This window comes from Loxodonta africana, chromosome 4, assembly GCF_030014295.1.
Source record: "Loxodonta africana isolate mLoxAfr1 chromosome 4, mLoxAfr1.hap2, whole genome shotgun sequence".
In the NCBI taxonomy this organism is placed as follows: domain Eukaryota; kingdom Metazoa; phylum Chordata; class Mammalia; order Proboscidea; family Elephantidae; genus Loxodonta; species Loxodonta africana.
Window position 1 is genome coordinate 174,340,627 of NC_087345.1, and position 19,795 is coordinate 174,360,421.

A 19,795-nucleotide genomic window follows, 5' to 3' on the forward strand; every position below is an offset into this window, starting at 1 on the left:
TATTAAATAATGTACCAATATTAAATTTTGGGGTGTAATAAACGTATTGTGGTACTGCAAGAATATGTCCTTGTATTTACAGAATGGGAGTATTATGTCTGCTTCAAATGGTTCAGAAAAAAATTTACACACACATACACATACATGTGTGCATGTGTGTAGAAGGGGCTTGGAGGAAGGCAGTGAGACAGATATAAAGGAAATGTGGTAAAATGTTAATAATTGGTTAGCCTAGATATAGGATAAACAGTATATAGATTACACTGCTCTTTCAACTTTTCTGTTAAGTTTAAAATTTTTCAAAGAACTAAGATGGTGTCTTAACTATCTAGTGCTGCTGTAACTGAAAATACCACAAATGGGTCGCTTTAACAAACAGAAATTTATTTTCTCACAGTTTAGGAGGTTAGAACTCCAAACTCAGGGTGCCAGCTCAAGGGGAAGGCTTCCTCTCTCTGTCGGCTCTAGAGGCAAGTCTTTGTCTCTTTCAGCTTCAAAACCTGGGCGATCTTCATGGGACTTGGCATCTCCCTTCCTCAATCTCTCCTTCTTCTCAGCTTCCTTGTTTAATCTCTTTTATATCTCAAAAAGGACTGACTCAAAACATACCCCACTCTAATCCTGTCTCATTAACATAACAAAGACAATCCATCCCCAAATGGATTATACCCACAGGCATAGAGGTTGGAATTTAAAAAACATTTTGGGGGACATAATTCAATCCACTGGGTATAACTGGGGTAATTCAATCCATGTGGAGCCCTGGTGGCAAAGTGGTTAAGAGCTCAGGCTGCTAATCAAAAGGGTCAGCAGTTTGAATCTACTAGCCGCTCCTAGAAAATCCTATGAGGCAGTTTTCTACTCTGTCCTATAAGGTTGCTATGAGTGAACCCCTGGCCTCTAACCAAGAGATGCCAGTAACACTGTGGGAGCCGCGCTGGGGAACACTGGCTGGGGAGCAGCTGTGACAACCAAAGCAGTCTCCAGACACTACTAAACACCCCCTGGGAGGCAAAATCACCCCAAATGAAAACCACTGTTCTAGAGTAACCACTAAAATAATAAGCTGCTGAGTTAAGACGGGGAAACCCTGACGCCGTAGTAGTTAAGTGCTACAGCTGCTAACAATAAGGGTCAGCAGTTCGAATCCGCCAGGCGCTCCTTGGAAACTCTATGGGGCAGTTCTAATCTGTCCTATAGGGTTGCTATGAGTCGGAATTGACTCGATGGCACTGGGTTTTTTTTACTGGGAGTTAAGACGAAAGACTGAACACTTGCTCCCTCTCAAATCCCACTAAAATAACTGTAAACCCACAAGAACAGGGAGGAAAGAAGAAATAAGAGTCATAAAACTCTGGAAGCTGATAAGCAGATGGACGAATAACTGAATTATGAGACTCAAGAAAGCAGGATCTAAACAGCAAGGTTGGAGGGGGCAGGGGGTGGTGTGGAGTGCTGCAGAATCCTCAAATGGCCCAGGAAATGACAGTATTAGGTGCCTCTGGGGGTGAAGGCAGGACACCAAAATAAGCACTACAAACTCCAGAATCCCCCTCTTCCTGTGCTGATTGTACACCACTCCCTTACCCTAGAGGAAGCACAGGGATTTGTTTTTTTGAAGTGGAAAAAACAAAGATTTTGGGTTAGGAAATAGGCACAACTGGGATGTGGGCACCAAACAGAAAGCCAAGAAATTAAGGCACAACACACAAACTGAATGCTGACTACCACGACACTAGGAGCTCTTCCTTTCCAAGCAAAGGGTTTGACGATTTCTACGGAGAATCTGAGGAGCCCTGGTGGTGTAGTGGTTAATCATTTCGCTGCTAACCAAAACGTCAGCAGTTCGAACCCACCAGCTGCTCTGAGGGAGAAGATACGGCAGTCTGTTCCCGTAAAGATTACAGACTTGGAAACCCTGTGGGGCCGTTCTGCTCTGTCCTACAAGGTCACTACGAGCTGGAATCTACTCCATGGCAACAGGTTTATGGAAACTTTGACCAGTCTAAAAGGGAAGACCTAAAGGTTCTAACATTCCTCATCAAGTAGGTGATCCAGATGCTCATAAAATAAAGTTTAAAAAGCCTTGCAATTGTGTGAGAAAATAATTTCAACTAGAATTGTATACCTAGGCAAACTATCAAGTAAATACAAGAACAGAATACAGGCGTTTTCACACACACGCATCTCGATTTTATCTCCCACGCACAACCTTTCTCCAGAAGCTACTGGAATATGTACTTCAGCCATTTTGGAAATACCTCTTTTTATACAATTTGTGAAGAGACTAGTAGCGTAAGCTGAGACTCTGACAGACAAATCACGTTCATCTACTTACTGAAACAGAAAGCTAAGAAACATGTTAAAAGTTCCTGTGTACTAAAAAAATTAATTCCTTTATTCTATAGTTTAGCCCTTTCCCTAATTCTCCCAAATTATAAGACTCTATTATTAACGATTAATATTAATGATACATAGGATGGTTTATTTTCAGATCTTTCTGGACCTCAATCCAAACAAAATTTTTCTAACACTTTGTTACCCATGAACAATTTCTCTCACTGTTTTTGCTCTCATTCTTGAACATTAAAAGCGCAAGTTACCACCAAACCAAAGCTATAAATAACCAACTGTAAAATAGGACAAGAAGTGGAGTTATTAACTACAAAAAGCTTTTAGCTTCTGATAAACACAGGATGTGTTACCTGATACTTCCAGCTCTTACCTAACTGGATCTCTGCTTTTATGTACAAGCTACCTACTCTCCTAAGAGCTGGGTGTCCTGAGTGGACGCAGGGTTCCCAGTCTACCAAACAGCAGGATTTTACGTCTTTGTATCAATCCTATCCAAGTTTCTCCTGTACATCCAAAGGGTCGCAAGGCATCTCCCCAGATTACTGAGATGGCCAATTCGCTGTACCATCCTCTCCAAGAGTATGTGGCAAGAGCAAAACCGGGAGTGGGGGTGAGAAGAGTATGAAGACTTGTTTAAAAAAAAAAAAGCGAACTGTCAGATTTAAGAATGATCCAACTGTAATAAAGCATAATTATTTCCTTTACATGTAAATAAAAAGTGTTCTTGTACCTCTGGCCAAAACCCACTGCCGTCGAGTCGATTTCGACTCATAGTGACCCTATAGTCAAAGAAAGAGGAAAAACTGAGAAGTAGTTTGGTAGTCATACCAAATCGATGGAGAAAAGTTTCTGTTTTAATCATTTAAATGGTTTTATTTCTATTTGTTTGGTTAAGTCACATCATTTATTTTCTTTCCTTCTTTTTCTAAAAAATGTCACTGCTTGTACAATAATGACTGAAGTAGAATCTTGTAACATATAAGGGAAAGCATTGGCATTAAGCAAGTTTAATCAAGTTAATTCTCAAACTAGTAAGCATACTACAAAGTTAGCTACTATGTACTAGCTAGAGATTAAAAGGTAAGGAGCACTGATATAAGGAAAGCTTGGAAAGAATATTTAGTGTCTTAGAGATGTCAAATGTTCTCCCTGTTGATACTAAGAAACAAATCTATTCACTTCTTGTGTCTTCAATGAAATGAGGAAGTCTGGTAACTGTGACTGGCTGATTCCTTAATTATTCATACCTCCTGATCTCCGGGACTTTGGAAATCTCCTTTGCTTATGCTTGCATCCCGAGTCCAGCGAGGTGGCTTCCAAGTTCTTTCCTGTGTTCCTCTGTTATAGTAGTAACAACGCCCTGAAATATCTTTATGGGTTTCCCATTCTCCATTAATCTGAATTGCTGGGCTTCCAGGAAGCGGGGGAACAGCAGACTGGGATATTTTCAGTTCTTGCAGATTAGCATAAACCGGAGAATCTGGTCTGCCTTGATTTGGAGGTGTAGTTGCCTGTGAAACAAAAATTTTAAATACTCAAGTTTAAACAGAATCAATATTTACAAATTAAAATTAAATGAAACACGAGGTTTATAAACATGAGTGCTAATTCATTTTAAAACACATGTACAGATGTATTATAAGGAAATAATAATTTAACAGTTTTAATATTCAGTCTGATTGAAGGAAAAAAAAACTTCTATTAGAATTCAAAGTTTGCTTAATACTTTCCTTTACTCCAAAAGAATACCTGACTAGAAGCCAGGAGCTCTGGGTTCAAGTTCTAGATTTGGCACTAACAAGTTGTATGATATTGGGTAAGATCACCTCAACCTCATCTCTGCAAAACTGAATTATCTAATTTCTTTAAATGAGAGAATTAGACTAAATCACCAAGGTCTCCTTTGGCTCTAAAATTCTATGATTTTAGGCAATTTTTTTAAATGGAAAAAGTCCTCAAAAGGGTAGATGAGAAGTTATTCAGAAACCTATCAAAAGAAAGACTTTATATTCTAAGCTCTAATATTAAATCATGAACATAAGTCAAATATAAAAGCTTAATCATACTTAAGCTAAGAATTTATATTCCTTCTCAGTTATAATTTCTCAGTGGCCATAAACTAATATTTTCCTGGTTTCCTTATATGCAAATTCTCTAACAGTGGAAAAGTAACAACAGTAACTCTGATTTACATGTTTAATCTTAACCTACAGCTTTTTTATTTTTAAAGGTCTCACTAGATGTCAGTCAAGAGCAGAATACTCTTCATATGCTTTGCATAAGGACAGTGTAAACTATAAAGTTACACAGAACTCTAGTTGCTAAACAAGAAAAGTACACGTGTGAGGCACCTTTTGTACTGTATTCGTATATATCTCATCTTTTATGGCAGGGTTTCTCAGCCTCGGCACCAGTGACATTTTGGGACACATAATTCTCTGTTGTGGGGGCTAGCCTGTGCACTGTGTAAGATGTCTAGCAGCATCCCGGCCTCCACTACCTGCTAGTTACTAGCAGCATGCCCTTCTCTTTCAGCACGCCCAATTCCCCCATCCCCAGTGTAGCAACCAATAAATCTCAATACATCATTGTCAAATGTCCCCTAGGGAGAAAACTGCCCCCAGTTGAGAATCACTGCTTTACATTATAAATAAATGCCAGAGTTATATTCAGATGTTCAATCACTGCTGTAATGTACTCAGAATTTCATAAATGCCTAAAAATGCTGAAGTAAAAAATAGAAGTGTAGATGGATATACTGAATAATGTTTATTAAAATTAAGGTACTTTAACTTCTGAAGTTAAAGTACTTTATTTGCCTATAAAATAATTGGAATGAGTCTAAATTACAGAGTAAGTTTTAAAAGAGAAAAACATTAAAAATAACCCAAAACATGAATACATGCTTGTAAAATGGTTACCTTTGGTCTTTTTATAAATGGCAGTTCTGCAAAGGATGTATTCGATGCAAATCAGACTGTTTTCCTAAAAATGTTAGCTTTGTATTTAGACTACCACCAAACAATATCTTTCTATGTAGAAAATCTATCCATAAAAATAAACTCCCATTTATCTTTATCAGAAAATTCACCACATACTGGTGGAATTGGCCATAACAATGCTTCTCTAAAATGAATTGTTTAATAAGCAATTCTCTATAGTAAATAGTTTCTCAGAACCTTATCCAGAGAATATTTATTCAACCAGTATTAAAGAAGTTTCTACCATGCTCCAGATTCTTAACTAGAATTTGGTTATATAAAGATGACCAAATGATGTTTATGGACAAATTCTATTAAATCTTTAAGCAACAAGTAATTCCTATTGCTTAAACAGTTCTAATTGAAACTGCTTTCCAACTGAAAAAAAAAGAGAAAAGCTTCAATACAGTCTATAAGGCTAGCACAATTTTGAAACAAAAGCAGAAAAGAATTAAATAAAAGAGCACTATAAACCAATCTCACTTATAAATTTAGATGGAAAAAAATCCTAAATAAAACATTAGCAATTAAATCCGGCACTGCATTAAATAAATCAGGAAAGAGCAGGAATATAAAGAAAGTCTGCCTATAGCAAATCTCATACTGCAATTGTTTAAATTAACAGATTAACATGACCATCTCCATAGTCACCAAGTAAGCATTTGATAAAATTTAACACAGATTCGGGATAAACCTCTTACCAAGTTAGAAAAGGCGAGACTTCATTAATTTGCTATTTTAAAATTATAAGTATTGAAAATAAATATCACACTTACGACACATAAGAAGCATTTTCACCAAAGTCAAGAATAAACCTAGGATACCAAGTATCACGGCTTTTATTTATCAGAAGGATATTCTAATCAATATACAAAGATATGAAAAATAGAGTAAACTCATAAAAAAAAAAAAAACTCATAAAAAGCTGGGGGAAAAACAACTGTCATTTGTCACTGATGTAATTATTATCCATGAAAGCTAGTAAGAGAGTTTGTAGTTAAACTGGTCAGATACATGATCATCTCATCAGAAGAACTGATGCCTCTGAACTATTGGCGAAGAACATTCACTGAATATACCATGGACTGCCAGAAGAACGAACAAATCTGTCTTGGAAGAAGTACAGCCAGAATGCTCCTTAAAAGCAGGGACGGTGAGACTTTGTCCCATGTACTCTGCACATGTTATCAGGAGGGACCAGTCAGTCCCTGGAGAAGAGAAGGACATCACGCTTGGTAAAACAGAAGGTCAGCAAAAAAGAGGAAGACCCTCAACGAGATGGACTGACACAGTGGCTGCAACAATGAGCTCAAACAAAGCAATGATTGTGAGGATGGTGCAGGACTGGGCAATATTTTGTTCTGTTGTATATAAAGTCACTATGAGCCGGAAATGACTCAACAGCACCTAACAACAAACAACAAATCAGTTCCGCATACATGAGCAAGAACAAATTGGAAAACATAACAGAATGAAAAATCTTATTCACAATAGGAAAAGAACGGTTAAACATTTACAAGTAAGCCTTAGAAGAAATATACAAAACCAAATGAGGAGTGCTTAAAAACTTTACTAAATTTCCCAAAAAGAGGCTTGAAAAGATAAACCTTTGCTCCTAAACAGGAAAATCTGATTTTGTAAAAGATGTCAATTCTCCAATAATTAATCTGTAAATTCAATGCAGTGTTCACCATATAGTATAGTTAGTACTTGCCTTAGCACACAGCAGCACTTTATGAAATTTGTTTAAGGAATGAGTGAACGAACATATGAACACAAGAGTATGAACATATACACCCAAGCAAAAGCAAAATTACAGAACCTAGAACTGCTTAGACGCAAAAAAGAGGGAGGAAATTAGAAAAACTTCCAGATTCTAGTTTGGGGAAACAGATGGACAGTCTGTCATCATTTTACTAGAAATTGCCCAAAAATGAACTGAGTGCCAAGTACTCAGCTAGATGTTACGGTTATATATATGAATACAAAAATATATCTTCCAGAACCTCATAATATAGTGAGGAAAGTGAAACAGATTATTTTAACACACAATAAATAAAATGTTACAGCTACACGTGAGATGTAGGAGCAAAAAGAGACCTGGAAACAAATGCACTGAGCCTCAGGAAGGAGTAAGAGTTAGCCAGGCAAAAGTTGGGAAGACAGGAGGCAGCAAGAACAAATGTTAGGAAAAAGCATGATATGGACCACAGAATATATAAAAGGAGCAGAAAGGGTGAGGGAGATGTAAGCAGAAGCGAGAGACAGTACAAAGAAGAGCTTTGTTTAATTAAGACCTGTTTAAAAGCTTAGACATTATCCAGCAGCAATTAGGCAAGTACTGCAGAGTTTAAGGAAGCAGATTCTGATTTAAATTTTAGGAATATTATGGACTGTAGAGGGATACAACTAGACAGACCGGTGAGGAGGCTGGTACAATAGCACAGACAGAAGATGGAAAGCAAAAATAGGATAATGATTAGAAAAGCAGGGCCAGATTCAAGAGGTAATCAGAAGATTAAACTACAGATTATGTTTGTTTATGTGAAGCATAGTTTGTTTTTTTGTTGTTGTTTTACTTATCCATTTTTTACTATGGATTAAATAGTACCAAGATGAAGAACAGGATGGGAAGAAAAGGTACAAAGAAGAGTTCCATTTAGGTTGCACTAGGTTGATATGCCTTTCAAATATCCAGGTGGAAATGCCTATAAACTCTTGGCTACACAAATAAGGAACTCAGTACAGACAACATGACTAAAAACATAAATGTAAAAGTTATCAGCATATAAGTCAGATCCATAACTTAAGAAAGAACATATAATGACAGGAGGAGGAAAAGAGAACCCTGAAGAATACTGAGCAGTTAGTTGCTTCATGAATTAAAACGAGAATATGAGACCTGGTGGCACAAACGGTTAAGCACTGGACTACTAACTGAAAGGGCTGCCGTTTGAACCCACACGAGGACACCTCAGAATCAAGGCTGGAGAATACAGGTATAAAGTTAGTATAGAGTCTGGCATGGCAGCTCCTACTGTTATTATAATAATAACTATTATTATTGTTGTTACAATTAATATAACTGCCTTAGGCTGGATTCTCCAAAGAAGCAAAACCAGTAAAGCATATAAATATACATAGAGATTGGTATCAAGGAAACCGCTCACACGACTGTAGAGACTGGAACGTCCCAAGTCCATGGATCACGATAGAAGCTTCTCCTGATTCACAAAGCCACAGGCACTGGTGAACCCAAGATTGGCAGGTCGGAGAGTAGAGCTTTTGTTCACAGGCTGTGAAAATCAATGAACCCCAAGATCAGGAGGCAAGACTTCTCCTGATTCACGTAGCTGCATGGGCTGGTGAAACCCAAGATCAGCAGGTCAGAGAGCAGAGCTCTTGCTCACAGGCTGTGAAGACTGATGAATCCCAAGATCCGCAGGTAAGCTGCTAGCTCAAGTGCCAAGAACCAAAGGTCAGATGAACAGGAGGCAACTGTAGGATCCAGAACAGGCAAAAGCCAGAACATCTGCTTATATTTGGATGTAGGCCACAAGCCTAAGGAAACTCCCTTTCAACTGACTGTCTACTCACAGCAGACCCCATCATGGGGGTAATCACATATAAACATTGAGAATCATGGCCCAGCCAAGTTGACACACAATCTCAACCATCAAAATAATTAAGGGATCAGACAAAGAAAGAAGATCCAGTAAAGAAGACAGAAAGGAAATGTCAGAAGTAGGTCTACAGGAGAAGGTGGCATCTGAGAGTCAAGGAGAAAGAAAACTTCTAAGGAAGGGGAATGCAGGTATCAAATACATTCACACCAATATTCACTGCAGCACTATTGACAATAACCAAAAGTGGAAACAACCTAAATGCCCATCAACAGATAAACAGATAAATAAGATGTGGTATGGACATACAATGGAACACTACTCAGCCAGTAGGAGAAATGAAGTCTTGGTAAGAGCTACAATATGGATGAAGCTTGAAGACATTATGAGTGAAATAAGTCAATCACAAAAGAACAAATATTCTATGACCTCACATAAAAATATAAGAAAAGGCAAATGTAGGGACCAAAGTTTATTAGTGGTTAGCAGGGGCAAGATGAAGGGGGAAAGAAGGGTGGCTTACTGCTTATGGAATACTGAGTTTTGGTTTACAGTGATGGGAAAATTGCATTGACTAAGGGTAGGGTTGCTCAGCTGATAACTAACTGTAAGTGCTGTCAATAAGTTGTACACCTGTAAAAAGTTAAATTAGCAAAAGTTGTGTGGCAGACATATATACAATGATTAAAAAAAAAAGAGTAGCTGCTGAGGCTGCTTTTGTACAACCAAACATCTCATGGGATGTGGTTCCTTGGTCTGGAGGTTCATGGGACATTCGGGTTAATAGACCTAACAACTTGTTCAGTGCCTCTGTTACACGTCTACCTCCTAGTTCACTGCATAGCACCTGGGGTCCTAAAAGCTTGCAAACTGCAAGCAGCCTTCCAAAGCACAACAACTGGTCTCTATTCCTCTGGAGCAACAGAGTAAGGACAGTCAGGAGTAGGAGGAAATGGAATGTGTGCCTAATTGCCTCCATGAACAACTGCCTCCTTTTCCATGAGACCAGAAGACCTGGATGGTGCCTGGCTACCACTACTGAACACTTTGATTAAAGATTCTATAGAAGAACCCTGATCAAAAGGGGAAAATGCAAAACAGAATTTCAAATTCTCTTGGACTCCAGACTTTCTGGAGTCACGGATGCTTGATGAAACCTCTGAAACAATATTTAAAACTTAAACCAAAAATATTCCCTGAAGTCTTCTTAAAACCAAACAAGAGTTAAGCTTAACCAGTAAAAAAGATCTGCCTTGATTATTATGCTCTTTTAAGAACTATCTACACAGGGGGATCAAACTGACAACAGCAACACAAAAGATTAAGCAGGAACCTTAGGGGACAGTGAGTTTATGTTAATACGGCAGGAACAACTTAGAAAAGTAGGGTGAGAATGGTTGCACAAGTTGAAGAATGTAATCGGTATCACTGAAATGTACATGTAGAAACAGTTGGCCTATGTTTTGTGGTGTATATTCTCAACAACAAAATAAATAACATTAAAAAAAAAAGGTATCAAACACAAAGACTTCAATATAAGGGCTGTGAAACAATTACTAGATTCAGCAAATAAGATGTTAAAAAGACTTTAGCCTCCAGCCATGAAGGAGTAACCAAAACCAAACCCATTGCCACAGAGTCAATTCCTATACCTGGGGACCCTATAGGACAGAGTAGAACTGCCCTCATTGGGGTCCAAGGCTGTAATCTTCACGGGAGCAAACAGCCAAATCTTTCTCCCACAAAGCAGCTGGTGGGTTCAACCTGCCGACATTTTGGTTAGCAGCCGAGCATTTTAAGCGCTGCACCACCAGTGCTCCCTGCAATAACAAACAGGGTCTGAAATTACCTTCCTGCCAAAAACAATTAGAAGAATGAATAAAATATAGTAAACCAGTCTTTTCAGGCACAATACAACAGGCAATGCAGGACTGTGGTTCCTGAGAGAAGGGAAACACCACTCCTACAACTTCTGCCAGGAGATGCCTTTCAGAATTCTCAGGAAGGAGAAACCCGAACAGAGTGTAACAATCTTAGTGAATGGACAGGACAGAGGCAGAGGTTTAATGTATTATTTAAAGTAACAAAGGGAAGAGAAAAGAAATGAAAGTACACAAATATTACACATTGAAAAAGAGAAAGGGGAGAGGTGAATGGTTCCTAACTTAGTAAAATCAAGAAATCTTCAAAGCTGGTTGGTATTCTTCAAAATTGATAAACCAAGAAATACAGGTGACAGCTATGTCTGAAATCTAGAGAAAAAGCAGTAATTCTAAGTAGAAGCACATATAGTTAAGTTAAAAGAAGTTTACTGAGTAAAGCATGCACAACTTGGCCAAGGTTGATGACACTAACAAGTACATAAGAATAAGGGACATTTTGGTAAATGCTATCACATACACAATTTTGCAACAATAACAGTAAGAACCAAAAAATACATGACTGGTTGGTTACACAGGTAGATATGTATGTATACATGTGTTTAGGAAGGTATATGTGTGTATATAAATGTGCGTATACAGGTGTATCTGTAGGCATATGCATATACATGTTTGTGTGCACTTCACATACATTCATAAACATAATAAAGCACACAGGGGGGCACAGTCATAGATACTTCTCAGACATAACCAAATACCTTGTGGGATTGATTTACTAGGTTTGAAGACTTTGATCACAGTCTAGTGGGACAACTCAGTCAATGGGCACAACATAGTTCATAAAGTTTATATTCTACATCCCAGTTTGGTAGTGTCTGGAGTCTTAAAAGCTTGCAAGCTGCCATCTAAGACACAACTATTGGTCTCCACTCATCTGGAGCAAAAGAGAAAGAAAGAAACCAAAGGCTCAAAGAAAAATCTAGTCTACTGGACCAACTGCCTAGACGAATCACAGCCTCATCTATCCTGAGACCAGAAGAATTGGAGGGTGCCCGGCTACCACTACCAACTGTTCTGACCAGGGCCACAATAGATGGCCCTGGATAGAATGAGAGAAAATTTCAGAACAAAACAGAGATTCTTAAAAAAAAAAAGGCTAGACTTACTGGATCGGTAGAAAACTACAGTAAACTCCAAGACTATCTCCCTGAGATACCCTTTAAACCTTGAATTGAAACCACTCCCACAGGATACCTTTCAGCTAAATAAAAGATTGGCTCATCAAATAAACAATATCACCTGTGAGTACCGTGCTCTTTAAAAAAAAAAAAAAATCTATATGAGACCAAATGAACCATTTACCGTAAAAATACTTTTTGGGGGGGGGGGGTTGGGGGGTGGAGAGAAGCTAGATTAATGTAAATGGAACCAGAATGGAAATGAGAATGTTAACATAATGTGGAAAATGTAACCAAATATCACTGAACAATATGCACAGAAACTGTTAAATGGAGACTACATAAACTTTCACCAGAAACAAAATATTTAAACAAACTTTACTGACAACATATAAAAAAACTTTAATATTTCTCAACTCTTTTTTGTTGCTAGTTAATTTTTTTGACAGATGTTCACTGAAAATACTGGGTTTGTTTTTTTTTTTGCTGTTAGAAACAGATTCTAGTAGAAATGAAAAGCTGATTTTCTTCATGAATTAACTCCATACTTAAAATCAGCTTAAATCTTTAATTCTCAAAGTCTGTATCAATCGTGCGGAGATAAAACAGAAGATAACTCAATATTTGTAGAATACGCTGATCTCTGGCAAAAAAAAAAAGGAAATTGTCCACATTTATCATCAGGTGCCCAAATTACTGAGAAAATTCAAGGGAATTACCATTGATTAATCACCGACTATTTTCATCAAAAACTCTTGAAAAATAAATTGCTTGGATAAAAAATACTTACTCTAAAATGCCAAACTAATTGTTTACATATACACAAGGCACATATGATTATAACAAGTGATGGTTAAGTAATTATGTACCATTTTTGTCCAGCAAAATCAAAAATATGTTTTTTAAATGAACACTTTCAATGTTGGTAAATGAGGGTAGAAAACGTAACAACTTTAGTTTACTGCTGGTAACTTTAACTAGTAGAACCTTTTTGGAAAGCAGTTTGGCAATATTTTCTAAGAATCTGTAAAAATATTCTTTTAGGAATGTCTGTCTTGAGTATTGTATAGCCTTTTAAGACCTATCTATATGGGATCAAACTGACAACAGCAACTCAAAAGATCAGACAGAAACCTGAGGGGGCAGTGAGTTTATGTTAACGGAGGTGGAACAACTTGGAACACGGGAGTGAAAATGGTTGCACACCTAGAATGTAATAAGCGTCACCAAATGGTACATGTAGAAATTGTTGAATAGATGTATGTTCTGCTGTGCATATTCTCAACAAAAATAAATTATATACACATATATGCATATACACACACATGTATATGGAGCCCTGGTGGCGCCAGTGGTTAACCACTCAGCTACTAACAAAAAAGTTGGCAGTTCGAATCACCAGCCCTCCTTGGAAACTCTATCCTATAGGATCGCTATGAGTTGGAATGGACTCAACAACAAGTTATTTTGTTTGTTTGTTTATATAAATATATATATATTCATATTCTTTTAGGACACTGAACAAAGGAAAAAAATACTAACTATGGAAAAATGTTTCTCATACAAAGATTGTCATTGCAGTGTTATTTATCAGAAGCAAATCAGAAACAATCTCAAGATCCAACAACAGAAGAATGGTTAAGTAAATTATGGCCCATACACATGAGGCAGCATTACTGAAACATTAAAAATGCTATTAATGATTTCTTTGAAACATGATTAAAAAATGTGAAACTATACAATAAAATTCCAACTAAAAATTTAAAGCCATGAAAAAAGCACAAATTAAAACATTATCAGTAGTTTCTTTTAATCCCAAGTTTATTACAATTATTACCCTTAAATTTGATTTGAGATAAGGTTTTGGAGCAAGATAGGCATTTGCCTTTTCCACTTGACTCAAAAGAGATGGCAATAGTATTAATACAATATACAACTCAATCCTCCTGAATGGATTTATGACTAACTGACCAATAAATTACTTGTATTATAAAAAACATAAATACTTAAAAATGATTCTTAAATCCGTATCACCAGTTGCTACTTACTTTGCAGATAAGTTAAAGGAAGAAAAGTTAAAAGAATAAGTAACTAGAATTGGGGAGGCTATTTCCAACAGATGCATCAAGCTGTATAAATGTCAGAAAAATAATTTTTACTTAAGTACAATACATGTAAACTGAACACACAATTCTGTTTATGAGTTGTCTCCAACAAAAATAAATGCACCTTTCATACAAAAGAAACATCTAAAAGAAGAACAAAGTTAATTTTACAGGCTATATCTGTCATTAACAACTGAACTGGGACTAGTACCTTTGCACATGACCCAAATCTACATTTAAAAAAAGACTTGGCCTGTTCCAGTTTATCTATACATAGACTAAAATATCCCTCCCACTATCCACAGAAAGGAAAAACTGGAGAACCTTATATACAAGGTAACTTTAAACTTAAGATTAGTTTTCTACCTGAATATTTACTTTTTTAATACTGAACATACTGAAATTTTTCCTCTTTTTACTTTTAACACTAATTCAAGAATTGCTTTGATAATAAACTTTACAGAATGGCAGAATCCACATTAACTAAGGAGCTGCATCCCTTGTTTCTTAATCAGCATATGCCATTTAGTACTACTACTAAAATATCCACCTTACTCTAAATGTAGAATTGCATTTACGTTGTTGAATAATCAGTATAAACCCCTGCGAGTCTATAGTCACACTTCTGATTTGGATTTATGGCTGAAAAACTTACTAAAGCACCAGGCAATTATTAAATTCTAATTCATGTAGAAAAACGAATTAAACAAAATTCATACCAAATTATGTGCCTTTGATAATTTAGCTGCTTAAACAAATTCTGCTTTACCATAATCATTTATTATTTTAACACTGTGCCTGTTAATAGCATAACGCTGTTGTTGATAGGTGCCATCTAGTCGATTCTGACTCACAGTGACCCTATGTACAACAGAACCAAACACTGCCCAGTCCTGTGCCATCCTCACCATCGTTGCCATGTTTGAGCCCATTGTTGCAGTCACTGTATCAATCCATCTCATTGAGGGTCTTCCTCTTTTTCGCTGACCCTCTACTTTACCAAGCATGATGTCCTTCTCCGGGAACTGGTCTCTCCTGATAACATGTCTGAAGTACCCGAGACAAAGTCTCACCATCCTTACTTCCAAGGAGCATTATGGCTGTACTTCTTTCTTCCAAGACTGATTTGTTCGTTCATCTGGCAGTCCATGGTACGCTCGATATTCTTCACCAACACCATAATTCAAAGGCATCAATTCTTTTTTGGCATAACACAAGAAAGTTTTCTCAACAAGTCAATATTTAGTTAAAATAGGACTAAAACTTGTTTTCTTTTCACAACTAAAAGTTGCATTATCAATATTAACTAGAAAATACAACTTTTCAAAAGGGATAGTCTATTTACTTGAAGGTAAAGTTTCAGAAAAACATATATATATGACCCTTTGTCTAATAATATTAAAATATAAAAACTTACAAATTCTAGTGTTCATATCTGAAAAAGTACTACTTCATTGAGATTTCAAGCTTTACAGAGTATACTGATATTTTCTATGGTTCACTTATTTAACTAACATTTAAGAACAAATTGTGAACTAGGCAAGAGACGAAAATAAGACTAATAGCTAATAGTCTAGAGTAAAGAAACAGGAAAAAAAAAAAAAAAAAACCAATCCAATGGCATGACCTAAGTGCTATAGAGAGAAGTAGGGACAAGATGCTTTAGAACTCTGAAGAGGAGTACTTAAAAGGGAGAAGAGGGTGACACAGGGCATTCTGGAGAAGGTTCAACATAGGTTTAATTGGGTTTTAAGGAAAAGGAGGAGCAAACCAAAAGAAGTGAAAGGCAAGCCAAGCACACTCAACACCTCCACTGGCATAATACAAAGGAATGAAAAGCAGCCGTTTGTAAGGAAACATTTGGGGGTGGTGGTGGTGGTGGTTACCACTGAATCTGCTCCAACTCATGATGACTCCATGTACAATAAAACAAAACACTGCTCAGTCCTACGTCATCTTTCCAATCATTAGTATGCTCAAGTCCACCGCTGCAGCCATTGTATGTTTTCAGTGCCCTCCCAGCTAGGGAGCTCATATTCCAGCACGGTATCAGACAATACCCTGTTGTGATCTATAGGGCTTTCATTGGCTAATTTTCCGAAGTTGCTCAACAGGTCTTTCTTCCTCACCTATCTTAGTTTGAAAGCTCTGCTGATAACCTGCCACCATGGGTGACCCTGTTGGTATTTAAAATACCAGTGGCACAGCTTCCAGTATCATGCAAGCCACCACAACACAACAAACTGACAGGTGGTAGAAGGAAACATTACTGATAGCTAACTGAATTCATTATTGTGATTTGTTTCCCTGGCAAACAAACTGTTTTCCTTATAGATTTCTTTCAGGTTTTCTAGTTGCTGCAACTTAACGCTGCACAATAACTATAGGCTTTGATATGAGACCCCAGCCTAATCTATTCACATGCTGAAACTTTTTTAACCACCCCACCCCACACACCTTCTGGCTTATTTCCCTTCTTTCACCTTAGTCAACAACCTGAACAACCCTTTCACACCCTCACAGGCTCATCTCCATTTCTGCCTCCTTACACAGAAAAAGGCAGGTCCCAAGTGGAAAAGCTGCGAAGCCTGACAAATGCTTACTTCAAGGAGGCCCTACAAAAACCAGCCATCAGGAAGCATACCGGTGAAGTCATTTCTGTGCTACCAACCCACAATAACAGCAGCAAACTAAAAGTGTGATTATGCCACACTATAAGCTAGATCCAACTGAAACCAAAACCAAACCCACTGTTGTCAAGTTGATTCCGACTCATAGTGACTTTATAGGACAGAGTAGCGCTACCCCTTGGGTTGCCAAGGAGTGACTGGTGGATCTGAACTGCCGACTGGTTAGCAGTTGTAGCTTTTAACTGCTGTGACACCAGGGCTCTTCTGGTAGTTAAAGACTACCTGTCCATCCAAACAAAACAAAACAAAAAACCCATTGCCCTCAAGTCGATTCCGACTCATAGTGGCCCTAAAGAACAGAGTAGAAATGCCCCACAGGGTTTCTAAGGCTGCAAACCTTTATGGAAACAGACTGCCACATTTTCCCCGCAGAGCAGCTGGTGGCTCCTGGTATGCGTCCCTAGAGGGTGGATATATGTAAGAGTTGACAGACATCACAGTGAAAAGCCTTGGGTAACACGGACCAACACAAATAGTGAAGGTGGTATATCCGCGCACTAAGTTGATCAAAGGTAAAAGATTTGCCAAAAAGGAACAAGGATGGATTTCCCCTTCACAATCAAGCCCGCACCTCTGCAGTCTCATTTTCTGTTACGCTCTCACATACGTGCTTTCCTCCAGCCTTACTACTCTGTCACTAGATACCCACTTTTACCATAGTACTTACTACAGTGTAACCCCAAATTTATTTTCCTGCATTTCCCTTTAGAACATAATTATCTTTAAAGCAGAAAATGTTTGTCTTGTTTATCTCTTCATTTTCGGTTTTTTAGTATAGCACCTGGCACATAATAAGCATTCAGTATGTTCCTGAATTAAAATTGCTTTTCTATAACTAAAGAAGCTCTCATGTAGTCCATTCACCAAAAGTAACTCCCTACTCCTGTTTTTACATGGTCTGCTTGGGGGATGTTACCTAATTCCATTGCTTCAATAAAACCAAAATCTCTCTCAAACATCTATCTCACTCTCCTGAGCTACAGATAAGTATTCTGAACTACCCACTAGAATGGATACTCCACAGATGCCTTAAACTCATTATACTCTGCTTTCATTTTTCCATATAACATGCTGCCCCACCATATCCACCAGCTCAAATAATGGCATCATAAGATATGCAATTAGCAATCATCTTGAGTCTCCTATATGTTACAAAGTTCTCCTAATTCTCCCTGCCAAACTGGGTAATATATCTGGAATTCCTTTTTCTGCTACCCCAAGATGACTGACTACCTTAATCCAGGGCTTCTTCTCTTACACTGAAAGACTGCAACAATCTATGTGGGTCTACCGCCTCCATTTCTTTGCCTTGTCCAACTGATCCTCCACAGCACCACTAATTCTCTAAAAACACAAATCTAATCTTGTTACTCACCTGCTTTAAAACATCAATGAACATTTCATTAACTACAGAACAAGTCCAAATACCGTAACTGTGAATTTAAGGCTTTTCAACACTCCAAACAACCTTTTCTGTCTCATTTATTGCCATTCTCCACATTCTTTGTTCCAAAACTCCCTTGCTACTTAAAATTGTACTATTAATGACATGTTATTTTTCTCCGTACCTTCAAATTTTTACTTTATCCTTTTATCTGGGATAGCCTGTCCCCAACCAGCAAACCACGTGCAAAACCATGAAGAACTGGATCAAAGGTTACCTGCTCTTTGAGCTATCACCTGATTCCTCAAAGGCAGAATTCATGTCTTCTGTGCATCAAGAGCAGCACTGTCTAGCAGGAAATATAATGCAAGCTACATATTTAATTATAAATTTTCTAGTAGCCACATTAAAAAGGTAAAAAGAAGAAAATGAAATTAATCTTAATGTCTTAGTTATCTAGCACTGCTATAATGGAAATATCACAAGTGGATGGCTTTAACAAACAAAAACTTATTTCTAACAGTTTAGGAGGCTAGAAGTCCGAATTCAGGGCACTGGCTCTAGGGGAAGGCTTTCTCTCTCTGTCAGCTCTGGGTGAAGGTCCTTGTCTCTTCAGCTTCTGCTTCCTGGTTCCTTGGAGATTTCCATGTGTCTTGGCATCTATCTTACCTAATTTCTCCTCGACTGTTTAATTTCTTTTATATCAAAGAGATTGGCTCAAGACACATCCTACACTAATCTTGCCTCAATAATATAACAAAGACAACCCATTCCCAAATGAGATTACAACCACAGCATAGAGGTTAGCATTTACAACACATATTTTTGGAGGACATAATTCAAATCTGTAACACTGAATCACATTATTTATTCAATCCAATATATACAAAATATTATCATTTCACCACATAACCAGTAACCAGTTGCCATGGAGTCCATTCTGACTCATGGCAACCCCATGTGTGCTCTATAGTTTTCAGTGGCTGATTTTTGGGAAAGAGAGAGCCAGGTCTTTGTTCTGAGGCACCTCTTGGTAGCCTCAAACCTCCAACCTTTTAGTTAGCAGCTGAGTATGTTAACAATTATTACTGACGTATTTTATTTTTTTGTACTAAGTCTTCAAAACCCAGTTTTTTTTTTTTTTTTTCATAGCACACTAAGACCTAAATCTGGCACATTCAGTCACTAAATTTTCATCAGAAATACTTGCTCTACATTTAGATTTCGTAAAATTTATGGTTGAAAAAGTAGATCCACATACCCAAGTTATTCCAAACATTCTTAGAAATCTGAAGTCAAATAAAATTAAAAATTCAGTTCCTTAGTCTCACTAGCTACATTCAAGTGCTCAATAACCACACGGCTAGTGGCTACCGTACTGGGCACTGCAGCTCTACAGAACTCTATCTACCTGTACTACCGTCCCCATCACAGTTTGTTTTCGTTAGTGTGATTTTTCTGTCTCTCCCACTAAACTGTAAGCCCCTTAAGAACTAGGAGTAAGACAATGTAACCAAAAGTCTAAAAGCAAATAAACTGAAGACCTCAAGTCCTGATTCAGATTCTGCTTATTATTTTCTCAGTAACTGCCTTTCCAAT

The 19,795-nt window shown here is 37.5% G+C and overlaps 1 protein-coding gene across 4 annotated transcripts in view; it reads right to left on the reverse strand.

Moving 5' to 3' along the window:
* The window catches only part of ARHGAP12 (Rho GTPase activating protein 12), a 116,673-nt gene that overhangs the window by 50,406 nt on the left and 46,472 nt on the right, over positions 1–19,795 (reverse strand). For all 4 annotated transcript variants that reach the window (XM_064285053.1, XM_064285051.1, XM_064285054.1 and 1 more), the window contains exon 4: positions 3,603–3,866. In XM_064285053.1, coding sequence (XP_064141123.1) covers positions 3,603–3,866 — 264 coding nt within the window. The remainder of the gene's footprint in view (positions 1–3,602; positions 3,867–19,795) is intronic.